Genomic DNA, 17171 nt, shown 5'->3' on the forward strand with positions numbered 1-17171 from the left:
AATAGTGTTTTCCTGTTGGCCAGAAAAGAAGTCCGACCAAAGGCCAAAGGAGTACTCTCAGAAAGGACAAAGCCGTTAAAACATCCTGAATAGGGCAGCCCCGGTGGCTCAGAGGTTTGGTGCCGCCTTCGGCCCAGGGCCGGATCCTGGAGACTTGGGATCGAGTCCCACGTCAGGCTCCCTGCATGGAGCCTGCTTTTCCCTCTGCCAGTGTCTCTGCCTTTCTCTCTCTATGTCTGTCATGAATAAATAAAATCTTAAAAAAAAATCCTGAATAAGAGCCCTTTCTTACTCCCACTGTATGTACAGTGTATGTACAGTGTATGTACAGGAATGTTCAGCCGTAAGTAAGAAGGAGGAAGATGTTCATGGACAAACAAGCAATGGTCTCCCGGACGATTAAGGAGGAAAGGAAGGCAGCAAACGCTGAATGGTACACTGCATTTGTGTACAAGAGAGGGGATTTGTGGATGTGTGTGGAGTCAGCACATGAGAGTCCCCCAGGGAGGACTTGTGACTTTATTGGATCAAAGAAAACAGCTCCCATCATCCATTTAAACATGTCTGCAGGCTGGGTCTTCTTGTCTTGCCCTTGGTGAATCCAAGAGCATATCTCATGATGTCACTGGACACTCAGATAAAAGAAAAGTTTCCAATCTCTGTAAGTCATGAAAGAGTAAGAATCACAACTTCAGACTCCAGATTTCCTCTCCCCCTAGCCTAGGCCTGTCCCAGGGGGGAAGACAACTTCTTCCCTCTTTCTTTCCCTCCCTCTTTCTTTCCCCCTCTTGCATTATTCTCTGTTGAGAACCTGCTGTGTGTAAGGAACTGTTCTCATCCTATTTCAGATCATATGTCATGGGGTGCTGAATGCTCTGAATATATGTCATGGGGTGCTGAATGCTCTGAATGTATGTCCTGGGGTGCTGAATGCTCTGAAGGAAAATATGGCTGAGAAGGGTTCCTAAAGTCTAGGAGGATGGGTTGGAGGTAGGGTTGGGTGCCAATTTATGGAGATGGTCAGGGAAAGCTTCTCAGATAAAGTGACATTTACTTATTTTGTTTTAAGTTTTTATTTTTTAAGTAATCGCTACACTCAAAGTGGGGCTCAGACTTACAACCCCGAGATCAAGAGTCACATGCTTTACTGACTAAGCAATCGAGGCACCCCACCAGATAAGGTGACATTAAAACAAACAGGCTCAAGTCACCATGCATGGAACCGTCCACCCCTGCTGAAGCTGAAATCTGACGAGCTACTCTTGTGTTTGCCTTGCTGGGGACAGTCACTGTGGGGCCTCATCTGGGGATCCCTTGAGGAGGGCCAGCTGTTTACAACGGCTCCCCTGGTCCCAGGACACCCCAGGACACGTTCGGTCTCTATGCTGAGGCTTCCTTGCCCCTGCAGGAGACCTTCTCTGGTGGCATAGTTCTGGCCTGGAGCAGCACACACCTGCTGAGGCCTGCTTTCCTGGAAATGCATTAGCTCCCTCCCACCACTGCCCTCTGCTCTGCTTCTACTGGCAGCCTTTCCCCCTTGGGATTCTTGGGCAAAAGTCTCATACCTGGCCATGGAGTCCCAGGGGAAACCCCTCACCTCTTGGGCTGCTCTCCTTGAAGCACCCTCACCCTATCCCACCCCTCTAATCTCTGACTCCAGGATAAAGCCCTCCCACTTAGGCAAGCCTCTCCCTACCTTTCAAATGCCATCTGCTGCCCTGAGACCCCTATGCTCCAGCCCTAGAACATGATGGTTCATTCCCTACACTTACCCCACCGTTCACATCTCTGTACTTTTGCACATGCTGTTCCTACTGCCTGGAAAGTTCTTCCCCTCCTCATGGCTCAGAGAACCCTTCCTCATTCTTGTAAGGCTCACTCCAAGTGGACTCTAGGCAAAGAGTTTCTGTAGGCAATCCAAGTCCCCTGCACTGTGCCCCCACAGCAACACGCACAGGCTGAGATTGTGGTCTTGGGTCCAACCCCCTTGTTTGAATCCTGGCTTTGCTATGCGTATGAGTCAGGAATGGCTGCAATAATGCTGTGTAACAAATCACCTCAATATTCAGGGCTTACAACAAGCCTTGATTTTTCTCCTTTATTGGCAAGGGGGCGGGGGGAGTGAAGACCTGAACCAGAGAAATTGTTGGCATTTGTTGAGCAGGCACAATATGTCAGGTGCCGCGAGTACTTGACACAAAGGATTTAACTTACTCCTCACACCAACCCTATATGGAAGGTACTGACCTGTATTAAGGTGCATGAACTAGATATCCAGAGAGGCTACAGAACTTGCCTGGGATAAGTGGCAGAGCTAAAACACACTCAGGTGCTTTACCACTTGCTGCCCCCAATGAATGGATACTCTTGTTTTGGGGAAAAGATAAGAATGAGGGATCCCTGGGTGGCTCAGCGGTTTAGCACCTGCCTTCAGCCCAGGATGTGATCCTGGGGTCCCGAGATCAAGTCCCACATCGGGCTTCCTACTGGAGCCTACTTCTCCCTCTGCCTGTGTCTCTGCCTCTCTCTCTGTTTCTCTCATGAATAAATAAATGAAATCTTAAAAAAAAAAAAAAAAAGATAAGAATCAGTTCAGAATCATTCGGGGCCCACACCCTTCCTCTTACTTTGGGTGCACTGAAGCCCTTCCTGATGGCCTCCTAGCTCAGAGCCTGATTTTGAGGCCTTTTGACTCTCTAGGCCTACCCAGGAACCTGGTCTCCCTGGAGACCCCGATCCTCTGACAGCTGGATGATGCTCAGCCTGCTGGCTAGGTTCCCCACCTTCCTTTTCTAGGTCCAGACTCAAAGGATTACAGGGCTCTGGGCTCTTGGACAGTGGAGTCATTGGGCCTCCCTCAGGTGGCTGAGCTGGGGGAGGGCAGGAAAGGGAGCTGCCCTGGGGCTGTTCTCACCCTGCTTGGGCTGGAGGAGTTGGGGCACAGCAGGGGAGGGAAGGAGTCGTCCTGGTCCCACATCTTCACTCCTTGTCACCAGTACTGTGCAGCAGATAAGAGCTAGGCTGGATCCAGGCCTGCCACTAGCCAACTGGGTGGCCTTGGGCAAGCAGCATCTTCCTGAAGGAGTTTTCTCATCCACGAAATGAGATTATGAAAGAACACCCTCATGGGCGTATAGCGTGTGGAAGGGGCTTTGCCTTGGGTCAGGCACTTTTTAAATTTTAATCATTCAGCTCTCAAATATCCCTAGCCAAGTTTCAGGGTGAAGTGATTCCTGCCCACCCTCCACCACCCCCCAGCACACCTCCAGATCCATTTCTCAGAGCCTAACTGCACTGGGAGCTATGTGACCTGGAATACATTATTTCTCCCTCTGGGCCTCAGTTTTTCTGTCCATAAAATGGAGGTCATCACACTCAATTTGTAGGAAGGGATGAGGCTAAATGAGATAATATAACCGTCCTATGTTCCCTTTTTGATCCCCAGGCTCCCAATTTGTATGATGGGTCAGTAGGGTTGTCTGGCTCAGGGGAGATGGTTTGGCAACTATTTAGTGCACATAGCAAGAATTTAATAAACTGTAGCTTTAAAACTTTATTTTTTTAAAACCATTGCTTTAAAAACGTGTCCAGTACAGAGCAGGTGTTCCAAAACTGGAAGCGGAGACTAAGTCACAATCCAAGTTTTAAATTTTTATTCACTATGATAGAATATATTCCATCATATAGAATATAATTTCCATGATATCCTTACTTGTTGTCATTTCCTATCCCCTCCCTGTTCTAAATGATTGGATCCTTTATGCCACTTTTTCTAGCTACATGGATCTTAAAGATTTAACTAATTCTTAGGGTGATTATGATTATACATATTTTGTTATGCTATAACAAGGAAATATACATTCCTCTAGTATTCATTGCAGTTGACAAAGAACCTTCATACCCACTGTTTTAATTGTCCTAACAACCTGTCAGGTATTATTATTTGCATTCCAGACGTGATAAACTTGAGGCAGAGAAAAAGAGACATGCCCAAGATCACATGGTGAGCTGGGGGTGGCCCCAGGACTTGGATCCCCTCATCATGCCCACGCCCTACACAGTTTCTCTGAATGGACTTAAAGCTCCCTGAGGGCAGAGCAGTGTCCCCTCTTAGACCCTCCCCTCTCGGCTCTGCACCCATCAGGCTGCGTGTGGCCCAGATGGGGTCACAGGTCCAGAGGAGTGAACAATCCCTGCCGGGGTTTGCTGAGGGATCCTTCACCCTTTGGGTGCTCCCATCCTGGGCGGGGGATGTTACACTGGGGAGTAGAAAGGGGGGGGTTTAATAGAGGTTCAAACATCACGCCTTGCGCTGGCCAACCGGGGTAGCGGCCCACGGGGAGGGCTGGGGTGGGAACTTGAAGAAGACGGGGGTGCAGAGGCGGGGTGGGGCTCCCCAGGCCAAGAGATGAAGATGGGGGCGCCAGGCCCATCGCAAGCACAGGAGGCCTCGCGAGCCGAGGCGCGGGGACCCGACGGCTTCGGGGGGGGCGGACCCGCGGGCGCACCGGGCGCTCCGGCCACACCCGCCCGCGCCGCCACCCCGACTCCGGAGCTGGGGCTCCGCGGCGGCGGGAGCGGGGCCCGCCCAGCGGGGGGCTCGGGCGAGAGCTTCTGCTTTCCTCCGGCACGTGGGCCCCCGCACCCCCGCGGCGCGGCCCCCCGGGTGGGGACCCTCCAGGCCCCGCCCGCCGCCCCGCCCCCTGCGCGGCCCGGGGCGGGACCACCGCCGCCCCTTTATCTGCCGCAGGTCCCGGGGCGCTCACGGCCGGGATCGGAGCCGGCCGCCCCGCCGCAGGTACCGGGGTGCTCGCGGGGGGCGGGGGCGGCGCCCCGGGTGAGAGCGGGAGGCTGCGGGGGCCCGCTGGAGCCGAGCACCGGGGGCGGGGTGCGCAGGGCCACGGCGGCCTGGGCGGGCCGTGGTGGCCGCGAGCGGGAGAGGCCGGGGGCTCGCTGCTGCCGCTGCGGGCGCGTCTCGGGAGACTCCGGGGCGCGAGGGGCGCAAGTACCTGGAGCTGCGTGGTGTGAGGGAGGGGCCCCGCTTGGGGTCGCCTAGGCGGGTCGGGATGCGGAAGCCTGGCTCGGGGTCGGGGAGCAGGGAGGTTCCCCTACCCGGGAGGGGGAGGGGGCCCCCACATCGCCCCTAGCGCTTGCCCCGAGCCTGCAGGCGTTGGGGACCCCCAGAGGTCCCGGGGGCCGCCGGTGCAGGCCTGGCCTGATGAGGGGCCTGGGCAGGCCACGCCGGGGGAGGCCGAGAGTTAGAGGATCCCCAGAGCCTGGCTGCACCTGGTCGGATGGCCCCGGCAGGACCTTAGGTTTTAGCTCCTGCGGGACAGGGTTCCAGCCCCAGGCGGCAAGGGGCTTGTGCCACCTCTGAGCCTGTTGGCGAGAGGCCGCCGCACTCCAGCCTCAGTTTACCTGAGCGGAGGGGCTCTCACTGGCCGGTGGTGGAAGCTGACCCCCTTTCCCATCCCGTGTGCTGGGTGACTCCAGGCAGCTCGCCCAACCTCTCTGAGCCTGCTTTCCTCTCACTGGTTCCTCCTTGTCCTCAGCATTAGTGAGTCTCAGTTCCACAGAGGGCTCCTTTGAGTTACTGACTCTACTCTGATCACAAACGGAGGCCCAGAGCGCAGTGACAAAAAAACAAAAATGATTTCCGTTCAGTTTTGGAAGAATTGGAAGGACTTTTTTTTTTTTTTTTTTTTTTTTTTTTTTAACACATTCTGCCGAGTTGGGGAATTGGTTTGCATTGAGGGAGGTGACCCAGTTGCTGGGAGATCGGGAGGCCAGCCAGGGATGAAAACTTTGTGTAATCTGTGGCCACCCACTGGATGCCTGGGAGTTGACTGCAGCGGATGAAGTGCAAGAGCACTGGTTTGAGAGTCAGATGATGTGCCTGGCCAGTCTGCTTCTTGGGCTGTGACACCAGCTTACGTGGAGGTTCAAAGGTGATTTGAGGGAGACATGAAATGTGTGTGAAAATTCTTCGTAAACAGCAAGCCACTGTAAATTACTAATGTCAGTGCCTAATCTTATTAATAATATTTTGGGCTCTTACATGACATTGTCCTTGCAGGACCCCGCATGAACATTTATCTCTAACAACTCCTGTATTAACACAGGTCTAGTTTTGCTATTGTTGTTGTTGTTATTATTATTTTTAAGTAGGTGCCACGCCAACCTGCGGCTTGAACTCACAACCCTGAGATCAAGAGTCACAGGCTATTACCCACTGAGCCAGCCAGGCTTCCCTGCTGCCTTAACTATTATTTTTATCTGAGGTTAGACTTTGTCTTTTCTGGCAAGATAAAGTTGTCTTTAAGGGAGTGTGCTGAAAAATCAGGGCCCAGAGAAGCAACAATGGATATTTTGTGTGCCCAGATGGAGGCAAGAGAGAAAGTGGAATTATAAACAGTTAATACTCCTAATAGTTAGGAATTTTTTCCTTAAGCTATTATGCTCCAAGTGGGCAGGGTATTAATATCCTTAGTTCTTACTCTTAGATGTTAATTGTCTGGGCTATTGGTTCCATGAGGGATTTTTTTTTTTTTTTTTGAAGATTTTATTTTATTTATGAGAGGCAGAAAAAGAGAGCGAGAGGGAGAGGGAGGGAGAGAGAGAGGCAGAGACACAAGCAGGCTCCATGCAGGGAGCCGGATGCGGGACTTGATCCCGGCCTCCAGGATCCGGCCTGGGCCAAAGGTGGTGCTAAAACCACCTTTGGTTGGTTGTGCTACTGGGGCTGCCCCCTGAGGGATGTGTTTTAACTGCTTTGTTCACTGCTGAAGCTCCAACACCTGGCACACAGTAGGCCTAAAACAATTAGAATGTCTCCGGGTCTGATGGGCCCTTTGATGTTGCTGATAAATTTATTCTCTCCTTTGATATTCGGAGAAACAGGGCCAAGAGGGGTATCGAATTGTGACTTGTCCTGTGACTTGTCCGAGGTCACACAGGGAGTGAGTGGCTGAGCCAGGACTAGAACCCAACAAAAATAGCAGGGTCGTGCTGTGCCAGAGCCAACACCTTCCATTTAGAACTTTGTTTTGCTTTCACAAGAGCCCAAGGGGTAGCTATTACTCTCCTTCGATTATGAATGAGGAACTAGGCTCAGAGAGTCTAAAGGACTGGAAAGCAGAGTCACACAGCTGATGAGTTTCAGACCTGAAATCCCATCCTCACATAAAAATGGGGACCTGGCTTCTCTTGAGATAGTCTGCCGGAGGTGAGTGACACCCTCTCTTGGGGCGTCAGCTGTCTACACTTCTGCACAGTCAGCACCTGGGTGGCTTCTCTGGGGCTGGGTTTTCCCTGGCCCATAAGGCATTTCATTTGTGTGGCTGAGCCCAGTCGGGGCAGGGAGTCTGCTTCCTCCACCAGCCCTGTAGCGTTTTGCCTGCCACGTGCACTAAAGTCTATGGGATGGATATAACCCAGGGCTCTCCCACTTGGACATCTGTTTACGGCCCCATCCCCATAACCCTGTCATCTGTTTTGCCCCCAGGAGTTTAGGGGACTCTCTGACTGTATGTCAGGTGGAGACCAGGAGAGAAACTGGGGCAAGCCTTGGTTGAGGAGCTAGATGAGGAGGTTGACCTTGTGTTTAGGGAAAGAGGAATGTGAGGGGGGAAGGCAGAGGAAGACAGAGCTTCTCTGACAGGAACTCCCACTTGGGCCCTGGAGATCTCAGTTCTGAGGCTCAGCCAACCTGGAAGCCTCTCGAACCTGCAAGACCTGCCCTGGCCAGGCCACATGCCTTTTGGATCACCTGCTAGCGTGGTCCACCCCCTTTACTCTCCTCCTGGGGGATGGAGCAGCTGAAATCGAGACCCTTTCCCTGGTGGCTTCTCTTCCCAGCGCTTGTCTTGGGTCTGTGCAGCACAAGTATGAATCTTTAGGGCTCTGTGAATCTAGAGGGGTTACTCTGAATGGGCTATGCTGAGGAGAATTCAATTATTAAATAAGATCAGTGCTCCCAGAAGTTCAAACTCTAGCCAGATTTCCTGGTCCTTACATGCATCCTCGGAGAAAGGAAAACGTCACAAGAGACACAGTTAACTCAACACCCCAAATCCAGTGGAACCAGCTGTGAAGGCTAAGAAGAAGACAGTTTTTTTTGAGGATGTCAACCAAATCTCTTGGGCTGGGGGTAATTCGAATACTACTACCATTAATAATAGTTAGTTACTACTACTATTAATAACTAACAATAGTAGCATATTTATCCAGTCCCTAAACTGTGCTAAAACTTTATTCTAATGAGTTCAATCTTTACAACAATCTGTGCTGTAGATATTATAATTCCCATGAGGGAGCTAAAGATCAGAGAAGGTGAGTCACTTGTCTTAGCATGTCACAGCTAGCATGTTATGGAGACAGGCGTCAAACCTGGTTTTTCCAAATCTGAAGTCCCATCTCCTTCGTGAGCCTTTACGGTGTCTGTTTTCTCCTTTATTTCTAACTTCTTTCCATTATGATTCTTGGTGAATAGGGAACAGAAGCCAATCCAGTTTGCCTGGCCTCCATCAACCAGGCCCTGGTCACCTGGTCTCAGCCCAGCTTTGCCCTCCTTGCTGTGTGAACCTTGGGTAAGTCACAACATTTTAGCCAGCCTTGGGTTTCCCCAGATGCTTCATGTGGTGAATGCTGAGCTTCCTTCTGCAGCTGAGGCCGAGGTAGGAGGACAGTGTTTAGCTGGGGATTTGACCAGTGTGGGAATGGTGTTGCGGGGGAGGGACAGGTAGAGGTTTTCTTCAGCCCCACCCTCTGGTGACATCACATAAGACACCTCCAGTCCTTGGAAGCCCCGCCCCTAGGGACCCTCACCTGTGGAAGTGCCACCCATTGCTTGGCATCTGGTGAATTTGCCCAGTCCCACAGCGGAAGTCATCAGTCCCCAGGCTCGAAAAAAACCCCTAGGTAACCTAGGTTTGGAGGGGGCCATGGAGGGTGGCCTGAAATAGGCAGGTCCTGGCAGCCTGGAGGGGCAGATGGCTCAGAGGATTCTCTGAGGGTGGCCGGTGGATACTTACCTCCTCCTTCCAGCTCATGCTGGACCCCACATCTGTTGCTTTCCCCTGGACTCAGAGCCCCTTTCCATGGAGGCAGGAGATGGGAACCAGTTCTGAAAATAGACCTATCCAGATGGGATGGGGCCTTGGGGTGAGGTCTAAAGGAAGTAGGGAGCAGGATCTCTATCCCAGTATGTAGCCTCTGGGTTCTGTGCTTAGGCCCCAAATGTGTCTGGTGGAGGAGGAGGGCCCTGAGTAAGCTATCAGCACCTGAGGAGTAGCTGTGAGCTAGGGCTTCATTGGTAGAGAGCCAGTGGATGGCTGGTAACGTGGGGAGACTGAGGTCCCTGGATGCATGTCAGTTGCTAGAAGACTAAGGAGATAATTTGTGGAAAGGTGAACACCAATAAAAAATAAATTTATAAAAAAAATTTGTGGAAAGGGCCTTGGCTACCTGCTTTAGACTATTATTTTCTTTCTTTCTTTTTTTTTTTTTTTTTAAAGATTTTTTATTTATTCACGAGAAACAGAGAGGCAGAGACATAGGCAGAGGGAGAAGCAGGCTCCATGCAAGGAGCCTGACGTGGGACTTGATCCCAGGTCTCCAGGATCATGACCTGGGCTGAAGGCAGGGGCTAAACCACTGAGCCACCCAGGGATCCCCTAGACTATTATTTTCTAAAGTAGTTCCATGGAATACAGATTGGCATGACAGGAGGCAGGGTAGAGTGTGTGTGTATGTGTGTGTGTGTGTGTGTACACATGCATGTGTGTGTGCATATGCATCTTGGGGAAGGAGCGCCTCTAACCTCTCTGAATTTCAGTATCCTCCAAAATAAAATGGGCATAATGCCTACCTCAATAGGCTAGTTATGAGAATTAATTACAACAAGGTTATAAAAAGTGAGCATATAGTAAACACTTACATTGCAGCTGGCTTTATAATATAATTATCACCAGGAAAAGAATCCTTGGTCAGGTAGGCTTGACAAATGTGGGTTCAACAAAGTGAAGCGGCTTTCTTTGCTGCAGGACTTCTCAGAGCCTTTAATAGGCTGTTATGACTTGGGAAGTTTTGAGTGGGGTATGGAGCCTTGGACTAGATTTGATGGATCACAGGGACCCAGGAACTAGGCCACCATCACACATTATCATTCCAGGGTCTTTTCCCTTGTCGTGGAATGGGAACCTTGCTGGATTGGGCAACTCCGTAGGAGGCCTTCCTGTCTCTGGACTCTTATTTCCTATGTGTAAAACAAAGGTGCTGCATGAGACACTTTCAGAGGCCTTTTCTGGCTTCCCGAGGTTTTGAGTTGGAAGGCCAGAGTTGTAGACAAGGGTAGAGGCTCCCCAGTCTCTTGGGGAGGAGAGGGCCTCCAGAGCTGGCTCCTCCATTAGCAAGGCAGGCTAGGAGGCTGTCATGGGTGGAAGTGGCCAGCAAGGTCTGCTTTCTAGCCCTGACCTCTGCCAGGCTGTCTGGGGAATGAGAAGTGGAAGGGCCCTGCACTCCCCTGTCGGAAGCATCCCCTGTGCGTTATTGTGGTGACTTGTTTAACTACTGCCTCCTCATTGGACTAGGAGAGGCCAGAGACCAGAGCTGACTTGGGAAGTGTAACGCAGGGGGGCTTAGGGATGCAGGTCAGGCTAGGGTGAGGAGGAGGGTGGGCTGGGGGCTTGACTTGATAGTGCCTTGGCATGGCAAGCTCCCTGCGTTTACTTGGACTGTGTATAAATTATTGCGGGGGCCTTGGGGGTGATTATGGTGCTGCTGGTGGCAGAGACATGAGTGCTCTGTCCTGCCTGGATCTCCTTGCCTCTTACAGTGACTGGTGCTAAGGTATTGCGATAAATATCTGATGAAAGATGGACAGAAAAAAAAAAAAAGAAAAGAAAGATGGACAGAAAACCAGGGTGCCGAGCCAAACGAGCTTGTTGGAGGGAATTTATTGGAGGGGTGGGAGTTGTCTGGGCAGGTGCTAGTGTTTCAATAGATATTTACTTTTTTTTTTTTAAGATTTATTTATTTGAGAGAGAGAACATGAGAGAACACAGAAGGGGAGGTGGGGAGAGGGAGAAGCAGGAAGCCTGATGTGGGGCTCTAACCCAGAACCCTGGGATCATGACCTAAAACAAAGGCAGAGGCTTAACCAGCTGAGCCACCCAGCCACCCAATAGATACTTGATTTAATGAATGACACAGTGAATGATGATAAGCCTGAATTAAGCAACTGGTTTCAGACAAAAGTATCTAGAGAGTAACTATGAAATGGTTAATAGCACTTGCCACCTTGTCTTACAAAGGGCAGTTTATTTATTTATTTATTTAAGATTTATTTATTCACTTAAGATTTATTTGTTTGTTTATTTATTTATTTATGATAAACATAGAGAGAGAGAGGCAGAGACACAGGCAGAGGGAGAAGCAGGCTCCATGCCAGGAGACCGACGCAGAACTCGATCCCGGGACTCCAGGATCGCACCCTGGGCCAAAGGCAGGTGCTAAACCGCTGAGCCACCCAGGGATCCCATAAAGGGTAGTTTAGTTAAGATTGCAAACTGAGTTCAGATTGTGCCTCTGCCACTTCCTAGCTACATGGTGGGCAGGGTCCTTAATGTCTCCTTGCCTCAGTTTCTTATCTGCAAAATGGGAATAATGATAGTACCTATGTACAGGGTGTTCTGAAGTAAGTGAGTCAGTTATATATCAAGTGCTTAAAACGGTGTCTGGCACAGGGGTGCCTGGGTGGCTCTGTAGTTGAGTGTCTGCCTTTGGCTCAGGTCATGATCCCCAGGTCCTGGGATTGAGTCCTGCATTGGGCTCCCCGCAGGGAGCCTGCCTCTCCCTTTGCCTATGTCTCTGCCTCTCTCTCTGTGTCTCTTGTGAAAAACAAAAACAAAATGGTGTTTGGCGTGTAGCAAGTACTGTATAAGCATTTGCTATGATTTGTTTTCCATCGATAATCTCCACCATACCATGAAGTTCCTGGGGGCAGGGATCATTTTTTTTAAAAGGTTTTATTTATTTATTTATTCATGAGAGACACAGAGAGATAGAGAAGCAGAGACACAGGCAGAGGTAGAAGCAGGCTCCATGCAGGGAGCCTGATGCAGGATTCGTTCCTGGGACTCCAGGATTATGTCCTTAGGTGAAGGCAGATGCTCAACTGCTGAGCCACTCAGGCATCCTGGGGGCAGGGATCAAATCTTTTTCCTCTCTGCCCTTCCCTGGACCCAGCACAGGACCTGAGGCAGAGGAAGGGCTCAGTAGGTGTTTGCTAAATCAGCAAATGATTGAATGAATGAATGAATGAATGAATGAATGAGTGAATGAATGAATATGGTTTATATATATACTGTATAACCTATACAGGAAGAGTGCATGGGGGCAGTAAGGGGATCCCCCGGAGGTAGCAGTTTGAACTGGCCCTAAAGGATTTCAGTGGCAGGAAAGGAAGTTGGCAGAGGGTGTGATATTTGGGTTAGGTGGGAAATGAGGTAGGAGCAGCATCTTGAATGCCTGGGTGAGGGATTAGATTTGATTTCTTTGAAATTAGCAACCATGGGTGGGAGTGGAAAGGCTGGAGGAGGGCTCTTTAGAGTGGAGGTGTGGCTGAGGGAAAGGGCTGTTTTTATAGAATCAGTTGTTAACTGGGGACTTCAGGAAAAAAAGTGGCTTTTTGAGTTGGGGGCTTTACGGGTGTGAAGTGTTACCGAGATGTTATTGTGTTCTTTGATTCAACAAACACCGAGTGCCAGCTGCCTGCTAAGCCCCTGGGGTTCAGAAAATAATGAGACTAACTGCCTACCATTGGTGGGCTCACATGAACGATTTTAATGCCCGTGAAAAATGTTATAATGGCCAAAGGATGGGTATCTCATGGTAGGCACTCAAGTAGCAAGGTCATTGTCAGAGGTTCAGGGGGCCAGGGAAAGGATCACAGAAGAAGTGGGTTTTGAAGGAGGATTAGGAGTTTACCGAGTAGGCAAGATGAGGAAAATGTCTCAGGCAGAAGGAACAGCTTGGGTAAACCTAAGCTTGTGTAAACCTAGACTGGAGTGGAAGTGGCTGAGGTAGTGAGTCTCCTTAGTTCATCCCTCAGGCATGGATTGAGCACGTGCAGCATGCCAGGCACTGTTCTAGGCACCTGGGACGCATCAGGGAGCAGAACAGTCGTAGGGGCAGAGCTGTGATCTTCCTTAGGATGCCTCCTCTCTCCCGAAACTCAGTGTAGGGACAAAGGGGGCGGGAAGGAGGGAGTAAGAAGTGGGCTCCAGAGCCTCCCAGCTGTTGCTCATGGTGGGCGAGGGGCAAGGACACCAGTGCCCTGAGTCTGCTCTGGCCTCTCCCCCAGCTCCCTGCCTGGCCCACAGCCATGGCCACGATGGTGGCCCAGAAGCTCAGCCATCTCCTGCCCACCTTGCGGCAGGCCCACCAGGAGCCGCAGCCGTCCGGGCAGCCGGAGCCTGTCTTCACGGTGGACCGAGCCGAGGTGCCACCCCTCTTCTGGAAGCCGTACATCTACGTGGGCTACCGGCCGCTGCATCAGACCTGGCGCTTCTACTTCCGCACGCTGTTCCAGCGGCACAACGAGGCGGTGAACGTCTGGACCCACCTGCTGGCCGCCCTGGTGCTGCTGCTGCGGCTGGCCGTCTTTGCGGGGACCGTGGACTTCTGGGGAGACCCACACGCCCTGCCCCTCTTCATCATTGTCCTGGCGTCCTTCACCTACCTCTCCCTCAGTGCCTTGGCTCACCTCCTGCAGGCCAAGTCCGAGTTCTGGCATTACAGCTTCTTCTTCCTGGACTACGTGGGCGTGGCCGTGTACCAGTTTGGCAGCGCCCTGGCGCACTTCTACTACGCCATCGAGCCCGCCTGGCACGCCCAGGTGCAGACCATCTTCCTGCCCACGGCCGCCTTTCTCGCCTGGCTTTCTTGCACCGGCTCCTGCTACAACAAGTATAGCCAGAAACCTGGCCTGCTGGGCCGCACTTGCCAGGAGGTGCCCTCGGCGCTGGCCTACGCGCTGGACATCAGCCCCGTGGTGCACCGCATCCTGGTGTCCCCCGACCCCACGGCAGATGACCCAGCTCTTCTCTACCACAAGTGCCAGGTGGTCTTCTTCCTGCTGGCTGCTGCTTTCTTCTCAGCCTTCGTGCCTGAGCGCTGGTTTCCTGGCAGCTGCCACGTCTTTGGCCAGGGCCACCAGCTCTTCCACGTATTCCTGGTGCTGTGCACCCTGGCTCAGCTGGAGGCCGTGGCCCTGGACTACGAGGCCCGGCGGCCCATCTATGAGCCCCTGCACACCCGCTGGCCTCACAACTTCTCTGGCCTCTTCCTGCTCACGGTGGGCAGCAGTGTCCTGACCGCGTTCCTGCTGAGCCAGCTGGTGCGGCGCAAACTCGACCGGAAGACCCAGTGAGGGGGGTGGCGGTCGGTAGGGAGGGAGGTGTGGAGGGAGCCCAGGGGTCCGGGCTTGGCTCCAGGTGGGAATAAGGGCCTGGTAAAGTTGTTTGTGTCTGGCCTGCGGTGACTTTCTGTGAACGCCTCAGCTGCCGATGACGGTACTGGCCAGCCCTTGGATTTGGGGATTGGCTAGGGTAGGGGCTGCTGGGCTCCACTCCTGGGCCTGCCCCAGCCCTCAGCCCTGGGAGGAGAAAAGAGATAAAGATGCAGGCCCACCTGGTTTGCCTCTCCCCCCAGTGCCTCTCACCAGGGGTGAGGATCAGGGACCAGCTGGGGCAGGACCCTGGTTTGGAGCTTCCAGATTAACTGAGAGGACAGAGTGAGGGTAGAATTTAGGCCAGAACCAGGTTTGAGCTGAGAGGCAGAAGAGGGCTCAGCAGCTCCCCCTCTACCCAGATTTCATTGGTGGATAGGGAATGAATGGAGGATCTTAACATTCCTTGAGCTCCAGCCTGGAGTTTTGGAGTTCTGGAGAGTCTCCAAAGGTAGAAGATTGTGCTAGGTAGAAATGGATCCCCCCTAGTACCCACACTCAGTTACTGTCTCACTTGGGGAGCCCCCACCTTTCTAGCTCTGGCCTCTATGTCCCACACATCCTGTTCCTAGCCTCTCTCCTGGTTTCCTTGTTCTTGATTCAGTTATCCTTTCAGTGTTTCCTGGGCCTCTGCTCAGAGGCAGGCTACCAGCTGGGTCCTGTGGGTTAATGCAGGATGATGAGAGCTTTAAAATTGGAATGACCCCATCAGGGGAAGTACTGAGGAGGGAATAATCAGTGCTGCTTGCCACCTCACGAGCTTGGGTTGGAAAGTGTGAATAGGAGTTTGCAGATGAAGAGGGGGCATTCCAGTCAAAGGGAAAAGTCTATACAAAGGCCAAAGAGGTACTGAAGGGAGGAGGTCATTGGGGTTGGACATAGGGGTGGTCTGGACTCTGATATGTCCTGGATGCAATAAAGTGACTGATACAACAGCCTTTTTGCTTTTTGCCTCCTGTCCCAGAAATGGGGCCTTGGGACCTCCATGGACCTGCTCACTGTGTTGAGGAGGTTTTCCACGGGAAGCTGGGGTCCCCAGGGGTGGGAGCAGGGAGGATGAAGGCAATTCCTGTTTGGTCTTGGCCTGGGGGGTGGTTGTGGGCTTTATATACTATATATGTGAACTTTCTCTTTTTTGCAGGGAAGGGAGGCAGTTTTATACTCAATAAGTTTTAGAAGTTAAAGGAATGAAATTTTACAGAAATCCACTTTATAATTTGACAAAGATTTCATTTTTTTGGTCTTTCCTTCAATCAAGAAGGGTTTTATATGTAAACTTATAATATTGTAATATGTTAACTTGTATAATATTGCTTTTCCATTGTACATAAGTAATATATGTACAGTGAAGGAAAATTAGGAAGTACTGATAAGACAAAAACCTCAAGTGAATAAGAAATATCACTCTACTGCTAACATATCCTGTTTATAGAGGCGCCTGGGTGGCTCAGTTGGTTGAGTGCGTTGGACTCTTGATTTCAGCTCAGGTCATGATCTCAGGGTTGTGAGCTCCAGCACGATGTGGGGCTCCGCACTCAGAGGGGCATCTGCTTGAGACTCTCCAACACTGCCCCCCCTTTCTCTAAAATAAAAAAAATCTTTAAAAAATATTGTTTGCATATATAGTTTATATACATATGTAAAGAACATCAATGGGGACTGTGGCTAGGGATGGAAGGATGAGTGGGATGCCAGCACTTCTGCATTTCTGAGGAGCTTTCACAGTCTGCAAAGTGCTTTCACAAAGTTACCTCACTTGATCTTTAAAATCCAAGGTCACTCTTAAGGTGTGAAAGCAGGATTGGGAGATAGTTCTGGAAGCTGACAGGCCTGGGACTCCAGATTTTTAGTTTTCATTTTAACCTTTTTATTATTATTTATTGTAAAGATCTTTAAAATTTATTCATGAGAGACATACAGAGAGAGAGACATAGGCAGAGGGAGAAGCAGGCTCCGTGCAGGGAGATGGATGTGGGACTCCAGGTGGCACTCCGGGATCACGTCCTGAGCCGAAGGCGCTGAGCCACCCAGGCATCCCCTATTTTTTATTTTTTAAAGATTTTATTTAACAGAATGAGAGAGCACAAGCAGGGGGAGCGGGAGGGGGAGAAGCAGACTCCCCACTGAGCAGAGAGAGGAGAATGTGGGGCTTGATCCCAGGACCCTGAGATCATGACAGATACCACCCCCTCACAGAAGGCAGACACTTAACTGGCTGAGCCACCCAGGTGCCCCTTTTGTAGTGGTTTCTAAATCCTCTCCTTTGTATGTTTTATAGGTATGCTTAGGTTTTTTTGTTTTTTGTTTTTGAATTTCAAAAGTAATTCACGAACTCCAGTGCACGGTTAGTGCTGGTGACCCTGGCTTGGACTTGGCCACCGCAGCCTGGGCTCCGCCCTTTTGGGATGGCTGTAAGGATGCAGCCGGGAGACTGGAAAACCCTGAGCCCGGGGTAGTTCTGTTTACAAGAAAGTGCAACTAACTTAGCGAAAAGAAATGCATGTTCCTTGTGCATCGTCGCGAGCACGTTCACACAGCCTCGGCGCGGTAAGCAACTCCGGAACCTCTGGGAACGTGAAGACCTGGGGACACGAAAGGCGCCCCCCGGAGGAGCCGAGCGGGTGGGGCCGGGCGCGGAGACAGGGGGCGGGGCCGGGGGCCG

At 51.5% G+C, this 17171-nt stretch overlaps 1 protein-coding gene across 3 annotated transcripts; it reads left to right on the forward strand.

Moving 5' to 3' along the window:
- Positions 1-4578: 4578 nt before the first annotated feature.
- On the forward strand, positions 4579-15444 carry PAQR7 (progestin and adipoQ receptor family member 7). 3 transcript variants are annotated; one of them, XM_072750701.1, is made up of 3 exons: positions 4579-4798; positions 8492-8588; positions 13364-15444. In XM_072750701.1, exon 3 carries the CDS (start codon positions 13385-13387, stop codon positions 14429-14431), a length of 1047 nt encoding a protein of 348 aa, XP_072606802.1. In that variant the 5' UTR covers positions 4579-4798; positions 8492-8588; positions 13364-13384; the 3' UTR covers positions 14432-15444. The 3 variants fall into 3 exon arrangements, with proteins under 3 accessions (XP_072606802.1, XP_072606803.1, XP_072606804.1); XM_072750702.1 differs by lacking the exon at positions 4579-4798 and adding an exon at positions 5810-5948; XM_072750703.1 differs by lacking the exon at positions 4579-4798 and adding an exon at positions 6376-8149.
- Positions 15445-17171: the final 1727 nt, after the last annotated feature.

Source organism: Vulpes vulpes, chromosome 2 (genome assembly GCF_048418805.1).
Source record: "Vulpes vulpes isolate BD-2025 chromosome 2, VulVul3, whole genome shotgun sequence".
In the NCBI taxonomy this organism is placed as follows: Eukaryota; Metazoa; Chordata; class Mammalia; order Carnivora; family Canidae; genus Vulpes; species Vulpes vulpes.